This window comes from Dendropsophus ebraccatus, chromosome 10 (assembly GCF_027789765.1).
Source record: "Dendropsophus ebraccatus isolate aDenEbr1 chromosome 10, aDenEbr1.pat, whole genome shotgun sequence".
In the NCBI taxonomy this organism is placed as follows: Eukaryota; Metazoa; Chordata; class Amphibia; order Anura; family Hylidae; genus Dendropsophus; species Dendropsophus ebraccatus.
This window is the reverse complement of record NC_091463.1, coordinates 25,785,553-25,805,647: the sequence shown is the minus strand read 5'-3', so window position 1 is coordinate 25,805,647 and position 20,095 is coordinate 25,785,553. Positions and strand designations below refer to the sequence as shown.

General features: G+C 44.8%; 1 protein-coding gene across 1 annotated transcript; it reads left to right on the top strand.

The window, feature by feature from the left end:
* Positions 1 to 1,006: 1,006 nt before the first annotated feature.
* LOC138766386 (trichohyalin-like) lies at positions 1,007 to 3,592 on the top strand. Its single transcript, XM_069943963.1, has one exon. It carries the CDS (start codon positions 1,007 to 1,009, stop codon positions 3,590 to 3,592), a length of 2,586 nt encoding a protein of 861 aa, XP_069800064.1.
* Positions 3,593 to 20,095: the final 16,503 nt, after the last annotated feature.

Sequence of the window (20,095 nt, the reverse complement as noted above, 5' to 3'; positions counted from 1 at the left end):
CTTTTACTTCAGGGGAACCTAGCTGTATTTACCACACACATCCTGAGGACAAGAGTGGCGCTGTGTCCACAGGAAAATGTAATAAATGATAGCCAAACACTGCTGAGCAAGCTATCCTACACATTGTGCAGAACTCCCATTGACTTAAATGGGATTAGTGAATATACCGCAGCACCAAGACCTACACTGTTTCTGCAGCTATTAACATCTATAGGGTTTAAAAAAAAAGTGTGTAACAGCCAGCTCTATAAGTTTTCTCCTGTATCTCTGCTGGAGGCCGGAGGGGGCTGCGAGACCCTCGTACTTGTGATAAGTGCAGACCGCATATACTACACACACTTACATATCACACGTGCCATGGCGCTGGATGTTGGTGTAGCTTTTGGGGTAACCTTGTCACGGTGGCCAGGAGTGATAGTACCCACCACCCCAGACAGACGGGGATTGTGCTTGAAAAAGGCCAGTAGTGTTATGCGAGGTTGCAGGTGCGATGGAAGGGAAGGGAGTCCAGCACTTTACAATAAGTTGACCCTTTACTTGCAAAAACTTCAGTGCAACACAAACGTATATGAAGAGAGTGCCCCCAGAACGTATACGAAGAGAGCGAACACAGAACGTATACGAAGAGAGCGCCCACAGAACGTATACGAAGAGAGCGCCCCAGAACGTATGCGAAGAGAGCGCCCACGGAACGTATACGAAGAGAGAGCCCACAGAACGTATACGAAGAGAGCGCCCACAGAACGTATACGAAGAGAATGCCCACAGAACGTAAACGAAGAGAGCGCCCCCAGAGTGTATACAAAGAGAGCGCCCACAGAACGTATACGAAGAGAGCGCCCACAGAACGAAGAGAGGGCCCCCAGAACGTATACGAAGAGAGCGAACACAGAACGTATACGAAGAGAGGGCCCACAGAACCTATACGAAGAGAGCGCCCACAGAACCTATACGAAGAGAGCGCCCACAGAACGTATACGAAGAGAGGGCCCACAGAACCTATACGATGAGAGCGCCCACAGAACGTATACGAAGAGAGCGCCCCCAGAGTGTATACAAAGAGAGCGCCCCCAGAACGTATACCAAGAGAACGCCCACAGAACATATACGAAGAGAGCGCCCACAGAACGTATACCAAGAGAGCGCCCCAGAACGTATACGAAGAGAGCGCCCACAGAACGTATACGAAGAGAGCGCCCACAGAACGTATACGAAGAGAGTGCCCCAGAACGTATACGAAGAGAGCGCCCACAGAACGTATACGAAGAGAGAGCCCACAGAACGTATACGAAGAGAACGCCCACAGAACGTATACGAAGAGAGCGCCCACAGAACGTATACGAAGAGAGGGCCCACAGAACCTATACGAAGAGAGCGCCCACAGAACGTATACGAAGAGAGCGCCCCCAGAGCGTATACAAAGAGAGCGCCCCCAGAACGTATACGAAGAGAACGCCCACAGAACGTATACGAAGAGAGCGCCCACAGAATGTATACGAAGAGAGCGCCCCCAGAGCGTATACAAAGAGAGCGCCCCCAGAACGTATACGAAGAGAACGCCCACAGAACGTATACGAAGAGAGCGCCCATAGAACGTATACGAAGAGAGAGCCCACAGAACGTATACGAAGAGAGCGCCCACAGAACGTATACGAAGAGAGAACCCACAGAACGTATACGAAGAGAACGCCCACAGAACGTATACGAAGAGAGCGCCCACAGAACGTATACGAAGAGAGGGCCCACAGAACCTATACGAAGAGAGCGCCCACAGAACGTATACGAAGAGAGCGCCCACAACGTATACGAAGAGAGCGCCCCCAGAACGTATACGAAGAGAGCGCCCACAGAACGTATACGAAGAGAGCGCCCCAGAACGTATACGAAGAGAGCGCCCACAGAACGTATACGAAGAGAGCGCCCACAGAAAGTATACGAAGAGAGCGCCCACAGAACGTATACGAAGAGAGCGCCTACAGAATGTATACGAAGAGAGGGCCCACAGAACCTATACGAAGAGAGCGCCCACAGAACGTATACGAAGAGAGCGCCCCCAGAGCGTATACAAAGAGAGCGCCCACAGAACGTATACGAAGAGAACGCCCACAGAACGTATACGAAGAGAGCGCCCACAGAACGTATACGAAGAGAGCGCCCACAGAACGTATATGAAGAGAGCGCCCACAGAACGTATACGAAGAGAGCGCCCACAGAACGTATACGAAGAGAGCGCCCACAGAACGTATATGAAGAGAGCGCCCCCAGAACGTATACGAAGAGAGCGCCCACAGAACGTATACGAAGAGAGCGCCCCAGAACGTATACGAAGAGAGTGCCCACAGAACGTATACGAAGAGAGCGCCCACAGAAAGTATACGAAGAGAGCGCCCACAGAAAGTATACGAAGAGAGCGCCCACAACGTATACGAAGAGAGCGCCCCCAGAACGTATACGAAGAGAGCGCCCACAGAACGTATACGAAGAGAGCGCCCCAGAACGTATACGAAGAGAGCGCCCACAGAACGTATACGAAGAGAGCGCCCACAGAAAGTATACGAAGAGAGCGCCCACAGAACGTATACGAAGAGAGCGCCCACAGAATGTATACGAAGAGAGGGCCCACAGAACCTATACGAAGAGAGCGCCCACAGAACGTATACGAAGAGAGCGCCCCCAGAGCGTATACAAAGAGAGCGCCCACAGAACGTATACGAAGAGAACGCCCACAGAACGTATACGAAGAGAGCGCCCACAGAACGTATACGAAGAGAGCGCCCACAGAACGTATATGAAGAGAGCGCCCACAGAACGTATACGAAGAGAGCGCCCACAGAACGTATACGAAGAGAGCGCCCACAGAACGTATACGAAGAGAGCGCCCCCAGAACGTATACGAAGAGAGCGCCCACAGAACGTATACGAAGAGAGCGCCCCAGAACGTATACGAAGAGAGTGCCCACAGAACGTATACGAAGAGAGCGCCCACAGAAAGTATATGAAGAGAGCGCCCACAGAAAGTATACGAAGAGAGCGCCCACAGAACGTATACGAAGAGAGCGCCCACAGAACGTATACGAAGAGAGCGCCCACAGAACGCATACGAAGAGAGCGCCCACAGAACGTATACGAAGAGAGCGCCCCAGAACGTATACAAAGAGAGCGCCCACAGAACGTATACGAAGAGAGCGCCCACAGAAAGTATACGAAGAGAGCGCCCACAGAACGTATACGAAGAGAGCGCCCACAGAACGTATACGAAGAGAGGGCCCACAGAACCTATACGAAGAGAGCGCCCACAGAACGTATACGAAGAGAGCGCCCCCAGAGCGTATACGAAGAGAGCGCCCACAGAACGTATACGAAGAGAACGCCCACAGAACGTATACGAAGAGAGCGCCCACAGAACGTATACGAAGAGAGCGCCCACAGAAAGTATACGAAGAGAGCGCCCACAGAACGTATACGAAGAGAGCGCCCACAGAACGTATACAAAGAGAGCGCCCGCAGAGTGTATACAAAGAGAGCGCCCACAGAACGTATACGAAGAGAGCGCCCACAGAACGTATACAAAGAGAGCGCACACAGGTGCTAGTGCAGAATAGGCAGTACTTGAGGTAGACTTTAGGCTGAGGTGAAGAAGTAGAATAAGACTGGCTGTAGCGACAATGTTCTAGGGGCCATGTAGGGGCCCTTGTCTATTTAGTGCAGTACTCTGCCAGGATTTTAGTTTAGATACTTGAAACTTGAAAAAAGAAAATCCTGGTACTCGTGTGTATATATATATATATATATATATATATATATATATATATGTATATATATATATATATATACATATATATATATATATATACAGTGGTGCCTTGGATTACTAGCATAATTCGTTCCGGGACTGTGCTTGTAATCCAAATAAATTACTCTTAAACCAAAGCAAATTTTCCCATAAGAAATCATAGAAATGCAGACAATTGGTTCCACACACCAAAAAATAATGATTTATTATTCTGAATAACGTGTAAAACAGATGAAACAAACATTCAGAAACAGCAGAATCTGTGATATTATAAGTTACTGTACAGTAATGGAGAGGATGGGAAACACAAGGGCTGACAGAGACTGCAGGGAGCATGAAGGAATGAGCAGGGCAGATGTGGGCACATACATGCAGCACTCTCTGTCCCGGGAGAGAGCGGTTACAGCTATAAAGAGATTACCTCCACAGTCCTGTCCCCTGATGTAAGCCCCAGCCTGAAGTGGATCTGCTATGATTTGGAAGGTAAGGGAGACTTCCTGGGTCAGAGTGCAGTGCTGTAGACCCCGCTATGCAGACCATGCCCCTCCCCCACTCACGCTCCCACTCAGTACAGGGAGCTCTTAAACCAAAGCAATGCTCTTAAACCAAGTCACAATTTTGAAAAACTTAGAGCTCTTAAACCAAAACGCTCTTAAACCAAGTTACTCTTAAACCAAGGTACCACTGTATATATATATATATATAGAGAGAGAGAGAGAGAGAGAGAGAGAGTTGTAAATCCTCGTACCAGGTTGGGTAGTACGAGTCCCAGGCCTCTATCTCTTTGTGTAGCCAGCTCCTGAAGATTTCCCCAGTTAGTCAAGCATAGTCAACAATTTTGTTCTACTGGGGATCAGTCCCTCTTACTTTCTTTTAGGGGGTGACTGTCCTGATGTTTAGAAGGATCTCAGTCCTCGTCAAGGGCTCTGGCCTAAGTCAGTCCCGCGTGGTCACTGCTGCAGGAACTCTTGGCTGTAGTCTGTCTCTCATACACTGAACTCCTGACTAAAGAACTACTAGACCAGGACGTTACCTCAACCTATATAGGAAAAGAAAAGAGTATAGAGGCGGTATGAGGGTAGAAGATCTGCATCTGTGATTGGTCAACACAACAGTTATAGTCTGTTTACATGAAGCGATAATTCACCCAATCGATAGTTTAACGATTTTGAAGCAACGATTTGGTTTTTACAATGATCAGCGTTTAAACGAATAAATCATTGGTATAATCGTTATTTTGATCGTTTTTAAGATTGCTTAAGCCCATCTCACTCATAGGGTGAATTTTTGAAAGACTGTTTACACAAAGCGATCTGTGAATTTTTTGCGAACGACCAACGACGATTTGAGAACATGTTGCAAGATTACAATGAACGATTTCTCACTCGTCGCTTGATAGTTCGCTATGTTTACACAAGCCGATTATTGCTCAAATGTGATCGTTATCGTGAAAATTAAAACGATGATCATTCCGTGTAAACGCACCATTAGCCAAACCTTTACATACTGCAGCTGGGCACAGGGGAAGAAGTGAGACACCTAGTGGCTGGAGTGGAAATCACAGCTCCTAGCTCTTAGTGTGGCACCTGACAGAGGTACTTTCACAAAGGCGGTTAAATAACCTAGTAAACCACACTCACTCACAGCAGCAGCACACACACATCCTGTGAAGAGTCCTATAGAAGTATAAGGCCGGGTTCTCACATTGCTGAATCAGAATAGATGTGGACAGATGTCACCGCAGACTGTGGACACTGTCAGTCCATGGCATCAGGGCTGTATTATCAGCTGGTGCTGCCCTAGGCACTAGACCTGAAGACGCCCCATCTTGGGGAGTGGGGGGGCGTAATTTTGGCCACATGCGTTTCTCCACATATAGGAACATTGTCTGAATCGCATTTTCCACAAATTTCCACATTGAATCAATGATTAGAGCATACTGTGACTAGATAACACTGCCATACCAGGCCTGAACAATTCCACCATACACCCCCACCCCCCTCCCCCCTTCAAAAAGACCAGATTTACTGGCAAGTCTGAACTGGAGGTAGGAGACTAAAAAAAAAAAAAAAAGTTGTTTTCTTCCCCCTGCTCCCTGGTGCGGCCCCCCTGCAAGGTGCTGCCCTAGGCACCGGACCACGGGTGCCTAGTGGTAAATATGGCCCTGCATGGCATTCGTTCTGTCCCCATCCACTGACATAGTACATGACTGGAAGAGTCCACTAAAGTTCTGCAGCAGGTAAGTCATGTGTGAACCCGTCTTTAGGCCGCCTCTACCTAAAAAAGTAATCAGAAAAACAATAAAAAATTAGGCAGGTAAAAAAAATTAGTCATACTGATCTACCCCGGTCCACACCAGGTTACAGTTTAGCTCCTCCCAGTCACTGTTGGTCACCGCTCCCAGACAACTGATATCAGCAACACCTGCTGGCTTGTCTCTGAAGTCAGACTGAGTAATGACCAGAGAAGAACTGGAACGGGAGTCGTGAATGATCAGGGTAGGTAAGTACTTAAATACAAAAGTTGAAAGCAGTAGGTTGTCAGCAATTACATAAGTTGTCTGCACAACTTTAGCGAACAAATGTGAAATTACAGCAAACGATTAGCGATAATTTTAGGTCAGATCTAAATCAACAACATACAAACAATTTTTCAATCATTGCCTGTAATTACACAGGACCATTACCGTTTAAATTCGAATGATATAACAATTTTTCGCACGATAATCGTCCACTGTAGTGGGCCCTAAGGATCTGTCACCCAAGGGCCCACTAAAGACTAGAGCCATCTATCTATCTCATATCTGTCTATCCATCCATCCTTCATGCGTCCCCCCCTCATGTATGGCCAGCGCTAACAGCACAATGTTCAGCAGAGTGTCCATGGTTAGTTGAGCCAGTCTTATCATCACAACCACGGACGTTGCATGTAGTGCAGTCACTGACAGTTACAGAGCTGCTGTAGGACTCTGTGTAAGAAAAAAAGAGTTGGGCTCCATAGAGCAGGAGTGGACCATGCTGCGGCCTGTCTTCTCCGGTTCGGTCTCCTGTTCGGTATAGGTCTGAACACTCAGAACCGGACCGATCAAAACTTTTGACATGTTAAAACAACAGTGACACTTTAACCTCTTCAGGACTGGGCTCATTTATGTTTTGCACTTTTGTCTGGGGGTGACCCCTGGATGAAGGCAACAAAATGCTTGTTGAGGTGGTGGCGCCCTGGAGGCTGTTTCAAACCTCTTAGTATTTAACCACTCACACACAGGTAATACCCAAAATGTCCCCCCCTCCCCCACGTAAGGGCAAAACCCAGGTCACATACAGGGTGGAAGGGTTACAGAGTGTCTAGGGTTACAAATATTCTGAATGTTATGATCACAGGGTACACAGCAGTTTAAACAGAGCAAAACGAACAAAATCCCTTTATCTTCAAATCTGGCAGCCGACCCTCCCTCATACACTTAATAAGAGGCACACAAATTTATATGGGCCAAAATTTGTGCGCATAGGCAGTGTCCTTTGATTGTCACGTCCCCAGGCTTTATAGTTCTCAACACTCCAATTACTCTCTACCAAATGCGCACACTGTTATAATACTCCTTATGTTATATAACTTGAATCAGTACATATCCGTGTTTAGTTTACTCAATTTTCTCAGTACTCCAATATATTTTTAGTCACCCCGTGACTTAAATGTCATTTCTGCTCCGCTGTTCAGTCAAGGTGAGGCCCTCTAACTGCACCCCCACTGTATTACTCACAGTATAGGCCAAACAGAAAGAAAAAGGGCTGATCTCACCATCCGATGTCTTCCGTAGCCTATAGTTCAGACCTCTCTGTCCTCCACGTGGTTTGGCGTCCCCCTTCCTCCGACCTCTCTCACCGGCCTTCGGGGTTGCCAGCCTTACCCTGTGCAGGTTCAGTGAGGATATGGCAGGCCGGCACGGCCACCCGCTGTCTCGTCGTCTCCTCACCCGGGTTCCGTCCCTCACCCGGACTCCCGAGCGTGGTACCTGGTGCCAAGGATCTCGACGTCCGCTTCTGGCCGGGAGGCCCAACTCTCACCCGAGCACTTCCGAGCATCCGCTTCGGCTCCTGCGATCGGCTCCACCCGGCTCTGACGTCACTAGCGGGGTCTGCTTCCGGATCAGCTCCTTCTCCTCCCGGCTTACGGTAATGGGTCTCGTCTCTCACCCGAGATCCCCCCTCAGCATCAGCGTAATTGACCTCGTCCCTCCTCAGATCCTCCCGCACACCATCTATTTTACAGCGGGGCAGACCAATAATCGTTGCGGGGACTCAGTGGACAGCTTCGGCATCCATTACACCAGCGTGCTCAGTGGGCAGGAGAGCTTCACCTCAGCTCCTCTTCTTCCTCCATTCCCCAGCCTCCCGTCCTGGAGGCTGTTTATAGTGTGGTACTATAGGTAACTGTATGGCTCTGTCCCAAAGTTATGTGGGGTATGTTACCCTAAAGGACAGTTCAGGTCATTGACTTTTGACATGATTAGACAATGGATATCTTGGACTTTATTACAATAGCTTTATATTGAGTCTGCATATGGAAAAAAAAAAAAACATTAGAGAAGCTGTGCAAACCTGCATATCGCTGTGTTCGACATATATGATAAAATTGTGACACTTTTACAGTAAAGTGTATTACATAGACATGGGGACCCTCAAACAAAATTGCTTCCCCCCCCCCCCAATTTCCCCCCATAAATAATATTTTTGGGGCCCGTCATACACTATGGTAGATTGAAAGGAGCCATTACAAAGTACACTTATTCCTGAAAAAAAGCAAGTCCTTACATGGCCCTTTAGATGGAGAAATAAAAGCGCTATAGCTCTTAGAAGGCGAGGAGGAAAATATCATAAGTGGCAGGGTCATTTAGGCCATTTTGGGCTGGGTCATGAAGGGGTTAAAGCCAGCTCAGACAGGATGTGTGACCCTATTACAAAGGCCAATGAGCTGTCAATGACGCGTTTAATAGGGCCAGCGATCAGCCAATGAATAAAAAACATTTGCTGCTGACCGCCCATCAACCCATGTAATGCTAAGGTACCATGTTACAGATTTTCCATTAAGGGGTATTCCGGGAAAAATTAACTTTTTCCCCTATTCACAGGATAAGGGAAAAGTAGGAAATCGCAGGGGTTCTGACCCCTGAAACTCCCGAGGATCTTCATATTTGTATATGACGGGCTCAGCTCTTTACGTCACTCTATAGGCCACGGGTCCGATACGGAGATCGCTGAGGGGATAAGGGGTCGGACCCAACGCAATCGCCTACTTTCCCCCTATCCTGTGGATAGGGGAAAAGTTGATTTTTTTTTAAATACCCCTTTAAGCCTTGGTTTAGATTCAAGTTTTAAGGCCTCCTGCACATATCCATATAGAAAACCACAGTCCATAAACTGCATGGACGGCTGTAATTGCCCAAAGTCTATGGAGTAAATGCACTGACTGTGGAATACATTGTCTTGTGCATTGTTCCATAGACCGGGATAAGTCCAATACTACCTGCAGTAAGTATACAGACCCTGAATTATAGATGTGTACTTTACAAATCTAAGTTTCTCAGTTTATCTATATACTTAATAGTCGATGGGGTCTCTTGGGCATCGATGTACGTGTCATTTGATGGATCGCGCACCACCGCCATTTTCCCTGTCACACTTAGTGCCTGGAGGATAGATATGATGTGACTTCTGCTCCTATGATGGATTACATTTGCCTTTGGACCTGTATCATGGCGCAGCAAATGTCTATGGGCACGCTGTCAGGGGAAGCGGAGGGAATTCTAATCCCCGGCAGCTGACCTGCTCTGTATTCTATATGTAACAGCAGCAATAATGAGAGAATAATAATAGCAGTGTATTAAGGATCTGCAGATCTTGCACTTTCTCTCCATTGCTAAACCTATATATATATATATCTATACTTAATAAAAGCTAATGTCAGCACCTTTGTATAAGTACACGGCCCTCACTAAGTAATATCATGAGAAGGCAAATCACTCACAATGTTTACATCCGTAACGCCAGTCATTTATAATAAAATCAATAGGCCCTCGTTCCCTTTAGGGGCTGTAAAGAATTGATGTGGCATATGTTTGGCATCACAAGGCAGAACAGTAACTTTTAAAGCAGTTTCACTGCAATTTGACACCATTATCTTTTGTGACAGCTGCGACATTGCAGTGTAAGCAGACTGGAGATTCACTTGCCAAGATTCGCCTTCTTATAGCAACATGGCTGACGCCTTAAGTCTCGGGGAAGATTTCCAATAAGCCTCTGACATCCATGTGTCAAAAGTTACAACGAGACGGCGCCCGGATAGCCTGAGTCCTATTACGTGAGATTTGCGTCAAGGATGCCTAATTGCTTTTAACTAAGGTTGGGTCTGCAGGTATATAGTTAACTACCAGTATATACATATTTATAAGGATTTCATGCCAAACATGCTTTGTGATTCTCACACATAGTATATACAATGTGACTTTGAATGGCTGATTTTTGCACGAGGGTTATGGTAGTCGGCACTTTGTCAGGGTAGAAGACGCGTAACTTTAAGTTTAATCATTTTCTTGAAGAACGATATGTATCAGAATGTTTGCAGGTTTTGGGTCACAGTGCATGAGTTACGTTGATAGGATAGGATACCATGTGCATTAAAGGGGTACTCAGTTAGAAATCTTTTTCTTTAAAATCAACTGGTTTCACATAGATAGATTAGTAATTTTATTAAAAATATAAAGTATTTTAGTACTTATCAGCTGCTGTATATCCTGCAGGAAGTAGAGTATTCTTTCCAGTCTCACACTGTGCTCTCTACTGCCGCCTATGTCACTGACAGGAACTGTCCAGAGCAGTAGAGGTTTTCTATGGGGATTTGCTGCTGCTCTGGATAGTTCCTGTCTCAGACAGAGGTGGCAGCAGAGAGCACTGTGTCATACTGGAAAGAAAACACCACTTCCAGCAAGACATACTGCAGCTGATAAGTATGGGGAGATGAGATTTAAAAAAAAAAGTAAATATAAATCTATATAACTTTCTGAGACCAGTTGATTTGTAAGAAAAAGATTTTCACCGGAGCACTCCTTTAAGAATCAAATAGGGTAAGGCTGAAATAATGGACTTCTATCAAACTCAACAGGACCTAGTAACTAGATATTTCTGACGTTAGTGTTAGAGCCAGGGACCATTTCTTTGAGCCCTATTACACAGATCAATAATCACTTAGTTTTGCCCGGTCAAAAAGTCCTTGTTTGCCTGACGCACATCTCCCTGTGTATTAGGTGAGGAGCAGCTGATCAGTAATAGAAGGGCCACACAATTGATCCAAGGATCATTCATGCAGCCCTGCCTGCCTATAAACCAAGCCAGGGAATAGGCTTGTTAAACGATTGCCGATCTTGGGCTGTTTAAAATATAATATAGCCTTTAAGCACCAAATCTTAGGGTAGTGTTACTATGCATATAGAAAGGAAATAATTAGTGGATCTTTCCTGTAGCAAAAACAGAATAGGGGTATTCTCAATTCTATCTACTGAAAAGTCAAAGATTGTGGGGGTCCAACTGTGAAACCTCTACTAGTCCAGAGAACACAGGAAAATTATGTCCTGAATTGAATGTGTGCATTGTGTATGTGCGGACAGCTCTCTATCCATTCTCTATGAGGCTTCGGAACATTGCTTAGCACTTTCAGGACTGGTGCCTGCGGCGCTAAAGATCATATAGCTGGTACTGCAGTACCGGCCAGGATGATCTCTTCAGAGACCGGACGGTCACGGAACGGCCGGTCTCTTATGTAGTCTGAACATAGCCTGTGGCTGTATCCATGTTTTCCAGGCAATCATCAGGGCTGCATCTAACTTCTTTAGCCACTGGTAATTAAATGCCGCACGCTCTGGTTTGGACGGACCCAAGCATGCTTGAGCTGCACTCATCTCTAGTCACTATAGCATGTGCTTAGAACATTGCAAGCCCCATTGAGGCGACTGGGACAAACAAATCTGCCACATGTGAATATAGCCACTTTCTTCCAGAGACAGCACCAGTCTCCAGTTTGGGTGCAGGTTTTGCTATTTAGTTCCATTAAAGTGAATGGAGGTTAAAGGGGTTATCCAGTGCTACAAAAACATGACCACTTTCTTTCAGAGACAGCATGACTCTTGTCTTCAGTTCAGGTGCGGTTTGCAATTAAGCTCCATTCACTTCAATGGAGCTGAGCAGCAAAACCCCACCCAAGAGTGGTGCTGTCTCTGGAAGAAAGTGACCATGTTTGTGTAGGGCTGGATAATCCCTTTAAGGCCAGAGATGTGGTGTAAATGAGAGACGATCTAGCAGATCTACAGAGCCTATAACATAGCTCAATGATTGTGGGGGGACAAACTGCGAACCCTCTACTAGTCCAGAGAACACTGGAAAATTATAGCCCAAAAATAATGTGTGCATTGTACATGTGCGGACAGCTTTAATATAGAGCAGGCCGCACACCTCCAATTTCCCGAGGGAAGGGGGGGATTATGTACATCAACACACAAAGTGGGAGTGGGAATTACATATTCTCTTTTTATGTTATGTTACGACTTTCCTCATTATGCAGCTCTTGGGTATTTTCGGCACTGTTTTGGGTGTCATTCGCACCTTCCTACTCACTTTCTCAGTCCAAATTGCTTTCAAACTTGTAAGAAAACCATGGCTGTGTGTAATTCTGTTGTTTGTGGGGTTTGTCATTACAGTATTGCTTATCAGACAACATTTGGATTATATCGCCACTTTACGGAGACCGGATATCACTGGTAAAGTTGTGGTAAACTAAAGCAGATGCATTGTGCAGCTTGCAAGGGGAACTTTTCCCGAGTGAGATGTAAAATGAAAAGCTGGTTACAGCAATTTAAGAATTTATAGCTCCTCAATCTGTTTTCCTGCTCATGGAGCTGCTCATGTGTGAAATATTTGATTAAGATTTCAATTCTGATGTCTTTAAAGCAGGAAGTTAGCGATGTTTGGTGGCGATAAGACTCTCATTATCTCAGGATTGGGACTGGTTAATGGGCGACTTCCTCGCACGTCTCGAGCTGGTGCGCACAAGTGCTGCTTTGAAATCCAGTTACAAAGGCTGAGTATTGAAGGAAAGTGAAACTTCAGGCAAAACTAAACCGGTATTGTTTAAGAGAGAGTTTAGTGTAGTTACCGGACAGGTACCGTCACGAACCATTTGTGACATTTGCTCCCCCTGTTGGCGGTCATCACTCCATATGGTGGCATCGGGAGTAAGCGTGTGGCGTTTGCCTTAACCATCCGCTGAACTCTGGGCTGGTCAGCCATACCACAGTCTGGGAAATCAGTCCAAACAAGGCTTCTGCTGTGACGTCCAGTCAAGAACCATGGAAATAGATTTAGAGGGAAACTGAGATGCTAGAAAAGATGTCCCAAACTGCTTACATGGCTCCATTAGCTATGTAAGCTGTACAACTATTCATACTTTTATTATAGTTGTCAAAAGTTGAAGTTACTTCAAAGTGTGTTTTATATTTCTGCTCTAAAGTGTCATAGGGGCGTGGCCAGGGCACTGAAACATTCTATTCATAGAGTGATGGTGACATACAGAACAGATAAAGATTAACACAAAACAAATAATGATTAAGGGCTTGTGCAGATTGAGTGCAACTTAAGCAGTCTGGGAAAACATACCAATGGATATATCAATGTTTTCCCGGACTCCCGAGGGCTGCATCCACCTTCTTTAGTATTCAAATGCCGAACGATCGACTTTGAATCCCATTGAAATTAATAGGAGACTTGAGCATTTGACTAAGACACCTCCTCTCGGCAGAGCAGAGGGTGCCTGGTTGACCAATTACATTTTTGTGTTCTAATTTTTGTAGAGTTTATCCCTTGAAGGGATATGAAAGGAAATATACAAAAATTAGAACTAAAAAATGTAATAGTCTTCTGTAGGAGATATAACTGATTACCGAACAATCATTTGGCTGTCAGTTATTAAGGCTGGGTTCACACTACATATATTTTCAGTCAGTATTGTGGTCCTCATATTGCAACCAAAACCAGGAGTGGATTAAAAACACAGAAAGGATCTGTTCACACAATGTTGAAATTGAGTGGATGGCCGCCATTTAATGGCAAATATTTGCTGTTATTTTAAAACAACGGCTGTTATATTGAAATAATGGCCGTTATTTACTGTTATATGGCGGCCATCCACTCAATTTCAACATTGTATGAACAGATCCTTTCTGTGTTTTTAATCCACTCCTGGTTTTGGTTGCAATATGAGGACCACAATACTGACTAAAATATACGTAGTGTGAACCCAGCCGGGAAGGTGTATGGCCATCTTTACCCAAGCACCACTAGGTTCTCAGTTGAGCATCGAGCTCGGTTGAGCCCCCCCGACGCACTATGCTTGACTAAGCATGCTCGCTCAACACTAATTGCCATACATACAGTACAGGAGCAGGGAGTCCAGGGATAAAGAGTTAATTCCACTGATCAGAACTATTTTTTTATTATTATGAAAGGTACAACAAAAAACAAAACAATAATGCGTAAACAACATAAAAAAAAACAAAACAAAAAACATTGCAACTAGTGACTGGTGTGCCAAGAGGGCCCAAAAAGAGGCAGAGGTAGCGGTGGCGGATAGAGATAAGCAGGGGTAGTACATTGGGGTAAAGGAAAACCAAAATTAGACTCTGCAAGGCTTAAATAAATACAAATCTGGAAAGATCATATAAACATCATGCTTATGGTATATCAGCTCCGGTAAAGCTAAATATAGGCTGTAATTACCAAATTATCATTCTTTTTTCTTAAAACTAAAAGCCCCCAGCAGGGGCCGCTGTGGCCGGGTAAATGAAAAAGCCTAACGTCAAGTTTTCTCGTTTTAATTATAAAGCAAACAAGGGCTGTCGGCTAGGTTTGCCGGTGACGGATGACGATCAGTACAATGCATACTGTAGCGATGGAGGAGATCTTTCACATATGTCAGCTATTAAAGTGATTAAATTACAATTCTAAATGACTGCAATTTATTTTTTATGTGCCGAGCTACAAACTTCTGATTAAAATTTTAATTGCGGTGAAGATAGCTGCCTATTACAAATTGCTACATCAACTTGGGAAAAAAGGGACTATGGCGCTCCCTGTCCTCGTGGTATTGCCAGCCCGGTGTTTCAGGAGGAGATATAGAGGGGATTTTATGGGAGCAACAAAAATAAAAATAGAAGGTTTAATGGGCAGCGGCTTAGTTTATTAGCTTTCAGACAGATTTCTTTTCAACAGATTGCTACCTGTTGCCGTAAAAGATGTCTACCTCACTAGTTACTAACTTCTATGGCTGAAGTCAGTGTACCGGCTTGTTTTATTGGAGAAAGTTTTAATGTAGTGAAACTTGGAATATAACTTGTCCAAACAACAGAACGCGGCTATATAAAGTATTCCAAGGTTTATAAAGAAGAAATCAGAAAATCTACAAAATATGGAAATATGGAGGTATGGAAAAAAACCCGATATGGTAGAGCGGCACTGTGCCCAGACAAACAGGCCTCTAACCAGTCTGTCCCGCCCCTGTATCCTAGCGGTATTCCTGTACCGCCTGCCTGAGAGGCAGAGAAAGTGGTGACGTACACTAATACCGCTTGGATACAGGGGCGGGACAGACTGGTTGAAGAGGCCTGTTTGTATGGGCACAGTGTTGCTCTACCATATCTCTTTTTTCCATACCTCAGGTCCCGGACTCCTTCATATGTCTTCATGGGTCCCTTCATGCGGTTGCTGCATATGGTGGGGATGTGGCCGTTATCGAGCCCCCCACTGTATGCGGCGACCCCACATTCTCCAGTTCCGCCCTTTAAGACGACCCCCGACTTTAGAGCAGAATTTCAGGGGTTAATCCCTAGACGACCCTGGACGTACAGTTACGCCATGAAAGTCTGTCACCAGACGACCCTGGGTGTAACTGTACGTCCAGGGTGCTTCTCCTGCTATGAAGCGCGCTCCGGAGTTGAGCACGCCTCATAGGAGGTGGGGGCTGGCTGCAATGAGAAGCCGGCACCTCACCGTTAATGACAGGCTGCAGCAATCGCGCCGCAGAGTGTCATTAACTCCTTAAACACCGCGGGGGTCCCGATCGTTGAAACAGACTGCCGGAGGTCTCTCACCTGCCTGCGGTCCGATCGGCGATCTGCTCACTGAGCCTGCACAGGCAGGCTCAATGAGCAGATCGCCTATCACACTGATTAATGCTATGCCTATGGCATAGTAGTGATCAGTGTGAGTAATCACACAAATGTATGTAAAAATCCCCCAAAGGGACTTCAAATTTGTAAAAAAAAAAGTAAAAATCACTATTACACTACCCCAAAGCCCCTCCCCCAATAAAAGTTGAAATCCCCCCCTTTCCCATTATATAAATAAAACATATAAAAATAAATAAATATATAATATACCGTAGCGTGTGTAATTGTCTGATCTATTAAAATATAACAAGTGTCATTGCGAGCGGCGAACAGCGTGCATGAAAAGAGTAAAAAAAAAGTGCGCGGATTACCGATTTGATGTTATATTAAATTTTACAAAAAAGTTTATAAAAAGTGATCAAAACATCCGATCTTCACAAATATGGTATTCATAAAAACTAGAGATCATGGTGGAAAAAATAACACCCCATACAGCCTCGTAGGTGAAAAAATAAAAACGTTATAAGCGTCACAATAGGCCCATTTTATTAATTAATTGCCAGAAAAAAAGGATTTCATAAAAATAAAAAAAAACTAACAATAGAGAATCTGTGTAACCTGCATGTGGTTGTGTTCGGGCTGACCTATAGAATAATAGTGTCATGTTGCTGTTACCATATAGTACATTACGTAGACACAGGAACCCCCCAAACGTTACCATATTGCATTCTTTTTAACGATTTCACCAATTTATATCTTCATAAATAATATATTTGGGATTCCATCATACATGTTATGGTAAAATGAAAGATGCCATTACAAAGTACAACTATTCCTGTAACAAACAAGCCATTACATGGCCTTGTAGATAGAAAACTGAAAGTGCTAGAGCTCTTAGAAGGGGAGGAGGGAAAAACGAAAACACTAAGATCAAAATTTGCACGGTCCACTGGGTCATTTTGGGCCATCTTATATGCCAGAAAATAACACATAGCACATAACCAAAATGAAATCTTCCTGCCATCCCTGCCATTTCTGGTAACACCCCCTTATGTTCATGTAGTAAATTTTTATTACTTATGAAAATCCAAGTGCCAAAGGGGAATGATTTTTGGTTCACCAGTGACCTGAGTTGATGGGCATGTCTCCGAGACATGTTAAAAGCTTTGATCGGTGGGGGCCCAGACCCCCAAAGATTGTTAAATGACTCCCAGCTTGCTGCCTTTTCTGCCTCAATGCAGGATACAGTCTCTTTGGTATACCCATAAGGGAATGTTTGGTACAATGAGATTGTAATATTCTAGGGAGTAAAGCACTTAGCCAAATGCTTCTTAGCTGTATTAAATATTTTATAACTTTCCATGGAGTACAGACAAAAAAACTAAGGGTGCAACAGCAACCCACAGGTGCAAGTGCTTACCGTTTATACTGCTCCCAGTGTACACACAGTAAAGACCTGCTCTGTAGATATTAAAAATTAAAATATTATTTTTTTTATTTTTTTTTAGAAAAGTGAGGATCTTAGCAAACTGTTTGATCAAACACAGTGTACCATGTCGCCACGTTAAGGCGTCCTCAGAGACACGGTCCCTACTCTAGCATTTTCACACTAGCAATGGCCTCTCCTGGGCTGAATAATCCTACAACTGGGCAGATGACTGTTCACACTGCAGGTTGCACACTGCTAGTGTGAAAATGCTAGAGTAGGGACCATGTCTCTGAGGACGCCTTAACGTGGCGACATGGTACACTCTGTTTGATCAAATAGTTTGCTAAGATCCTCACTTTTCTAAAAAAAAAAATGTATATTTAAATTTTTAATATCTACAGAGCAGGTGTTTACCATGTGTACGCTGGGAGGAGTATATACGGTAAGCCCTTTCACCTGTGGGTTGCTGTTGCACCTTTTGTTTTTTGTCTGTACTTAAGCAGCGTGCAACCTGCAATGGAACAGTCATAGATGTGCTGCCAAAATTTCCCTTTTTTTCTGTTGAATGTGGGGTGTGTGGCTACCTCCTGTTGGCTTGCACTCCACCCATGTCCCAAGGCAGCTATGAAAATGATCATTTGGCTCCTATGTGCGCAATTGTAGGCTTATTTAGCCCAGGAGAGGCCATTGCTAGTGTGAAAATGCTAAAGTAGGGACCGTGTCTCTTAGGACGCCTTAACGTGGTGACATGGTACACTCTGTTTGATCAAATAGTTTGCTAAGATCCTCACTTTTCTAAAAAAAAAAATTATATTTAAATTTTTAACCCCTTAAGGACAGAGCCAATTACGATTTTTGCGTTTTCGTTTTTTCCTCCTTGTGTTTAAAAGGCCATAGCACTTGCATTTTTCCACCTAGAAACCCGCATGAGCCCTTATTTTTTGCGTCACTAATTTTACTTTGCAATGACAGGCTGAATTTTTGCATAAAGTACATTGCGAAACCAGAAAAAAATTCAAAGTGTGGTGAAATTGAAAAAAAACAAACGCATTTTGTTTATTTGGGGGAAATGTGTTTTTACGCCATTCGCCCTGGGGTAAAACTGACTTGTTATGCATGTTCCTCAAGTCGTTACGATTAAAACGTGTATGTAACATGTATAACTTATATTGTATCTGATGGCCTGTAAAAAATTCAAACCATTGTCAACAAATATACGTCACTTAAAATCGCTCCATTCCCAGGCTTATAGCGCTTTTATCCTTTGGTCTATGGGGCTGTGTGAGGTGTCATTTTTTGCGCCATGATGTGATCTTTCTATCGGTACCTTGATTGCGCATAAACCACTTTTTGATCGCTTTTTATTACAATTTTTCTGGATTTGATGCGACCAAAAATGCGCAATTTTGCACTTTGGGATTTTTTTACGCTGACGCCGTTTACCGTGCAAGATCAGGAATGTGATTAATTAATAGTTCAGTCGATTACGCACGCCGCGATAGCAAACATGTTTATTTATTTGTTTACTTTTATTAATAACCTGGGAAAAGGGGGGTGATTCAGACTTTTATTAGGGGAGGGGGCTTTTTACTATTAACAACACTTTTTTTTTTATACACATATACTAGAAGCCCCCCTGGGGGACTTCTAGTATATACACTTTGATCTCTCATAGAGATCTCTGCAGCATAGATATGCTGCAGAGATCCATGAGATAGGCACTCGTTTACTTCCGGCTGCTGCTGCCGGAAGTAAACGAGTGCCGAGCCGGGGACGGCGCAATCTTGGAGCGGTCCCCAGCCGGCTTCAGTTACGGAGATCGCTCCTCTGGAATAACATCCCGGAGGAGCGATCTTCCCACTAGACACCAGGGATGACGCTGCGTCCGGTAATCGGATGCAGCTGTCAACTTTGACAGCTGCATCTGATTACTGTATTAGCGGGCACGGCGATCGGGACTGCCGCGGTTCAGAGCGCGGCCGCCACGCAGCCCCGCTCTGAACGTCCCTAACGGCATCAGGGCGTAAATATACGCCCTATGTCGTTAAGGGGTTAATATCTACAGAACAGGTGTTTACAGTGTGTACGCTGGGAGGAGTATATACGGTAAGCCCTCGCACCTGTGGGTTGCTGTTGCACCTTTTGTTTTTTGTCTGTACTTAAGCCACAAGCAGCGTGCAACCTGCAGTGTGAACAGTCATAGATGTGCTGCCAAAATTTCCCTTTTTCTCTTTCCATGGAGTACGCCAGGGGTGCATCTTTGATGAACAAGCCCCATGGTGTTTCTCTCCAGTCCCCTAAAAAAGACCTGAACTGACCAATGCAAAACATTCAACCATTCAAGAAATACAGATTAGAGTGATACTGTTCCCCCTTGCAGAGGCGGCTGCTGCACATTGTCCTGGGGGGGGGTCCCAGTGATGCAAGTCCCAGACCAAGGTGGGAAGAGGGGACTCATGGTCGGAAGCCCAGCCTCAATGACACTGTCCACCAACAATCAGAAGTGGGTTTTTTTGCACATAAAAGAAGCCCCAGAATCAATTACAAAAGTTAATATGCGGCAGCCGCTATGCCCCTAGCTGCTGCTACGGACTTCACCTCGGCCAAGAGGGCTGACACTATCACCTTAGAGCCTGAATATTCCAGGTTAATTTGTTGTTTATGC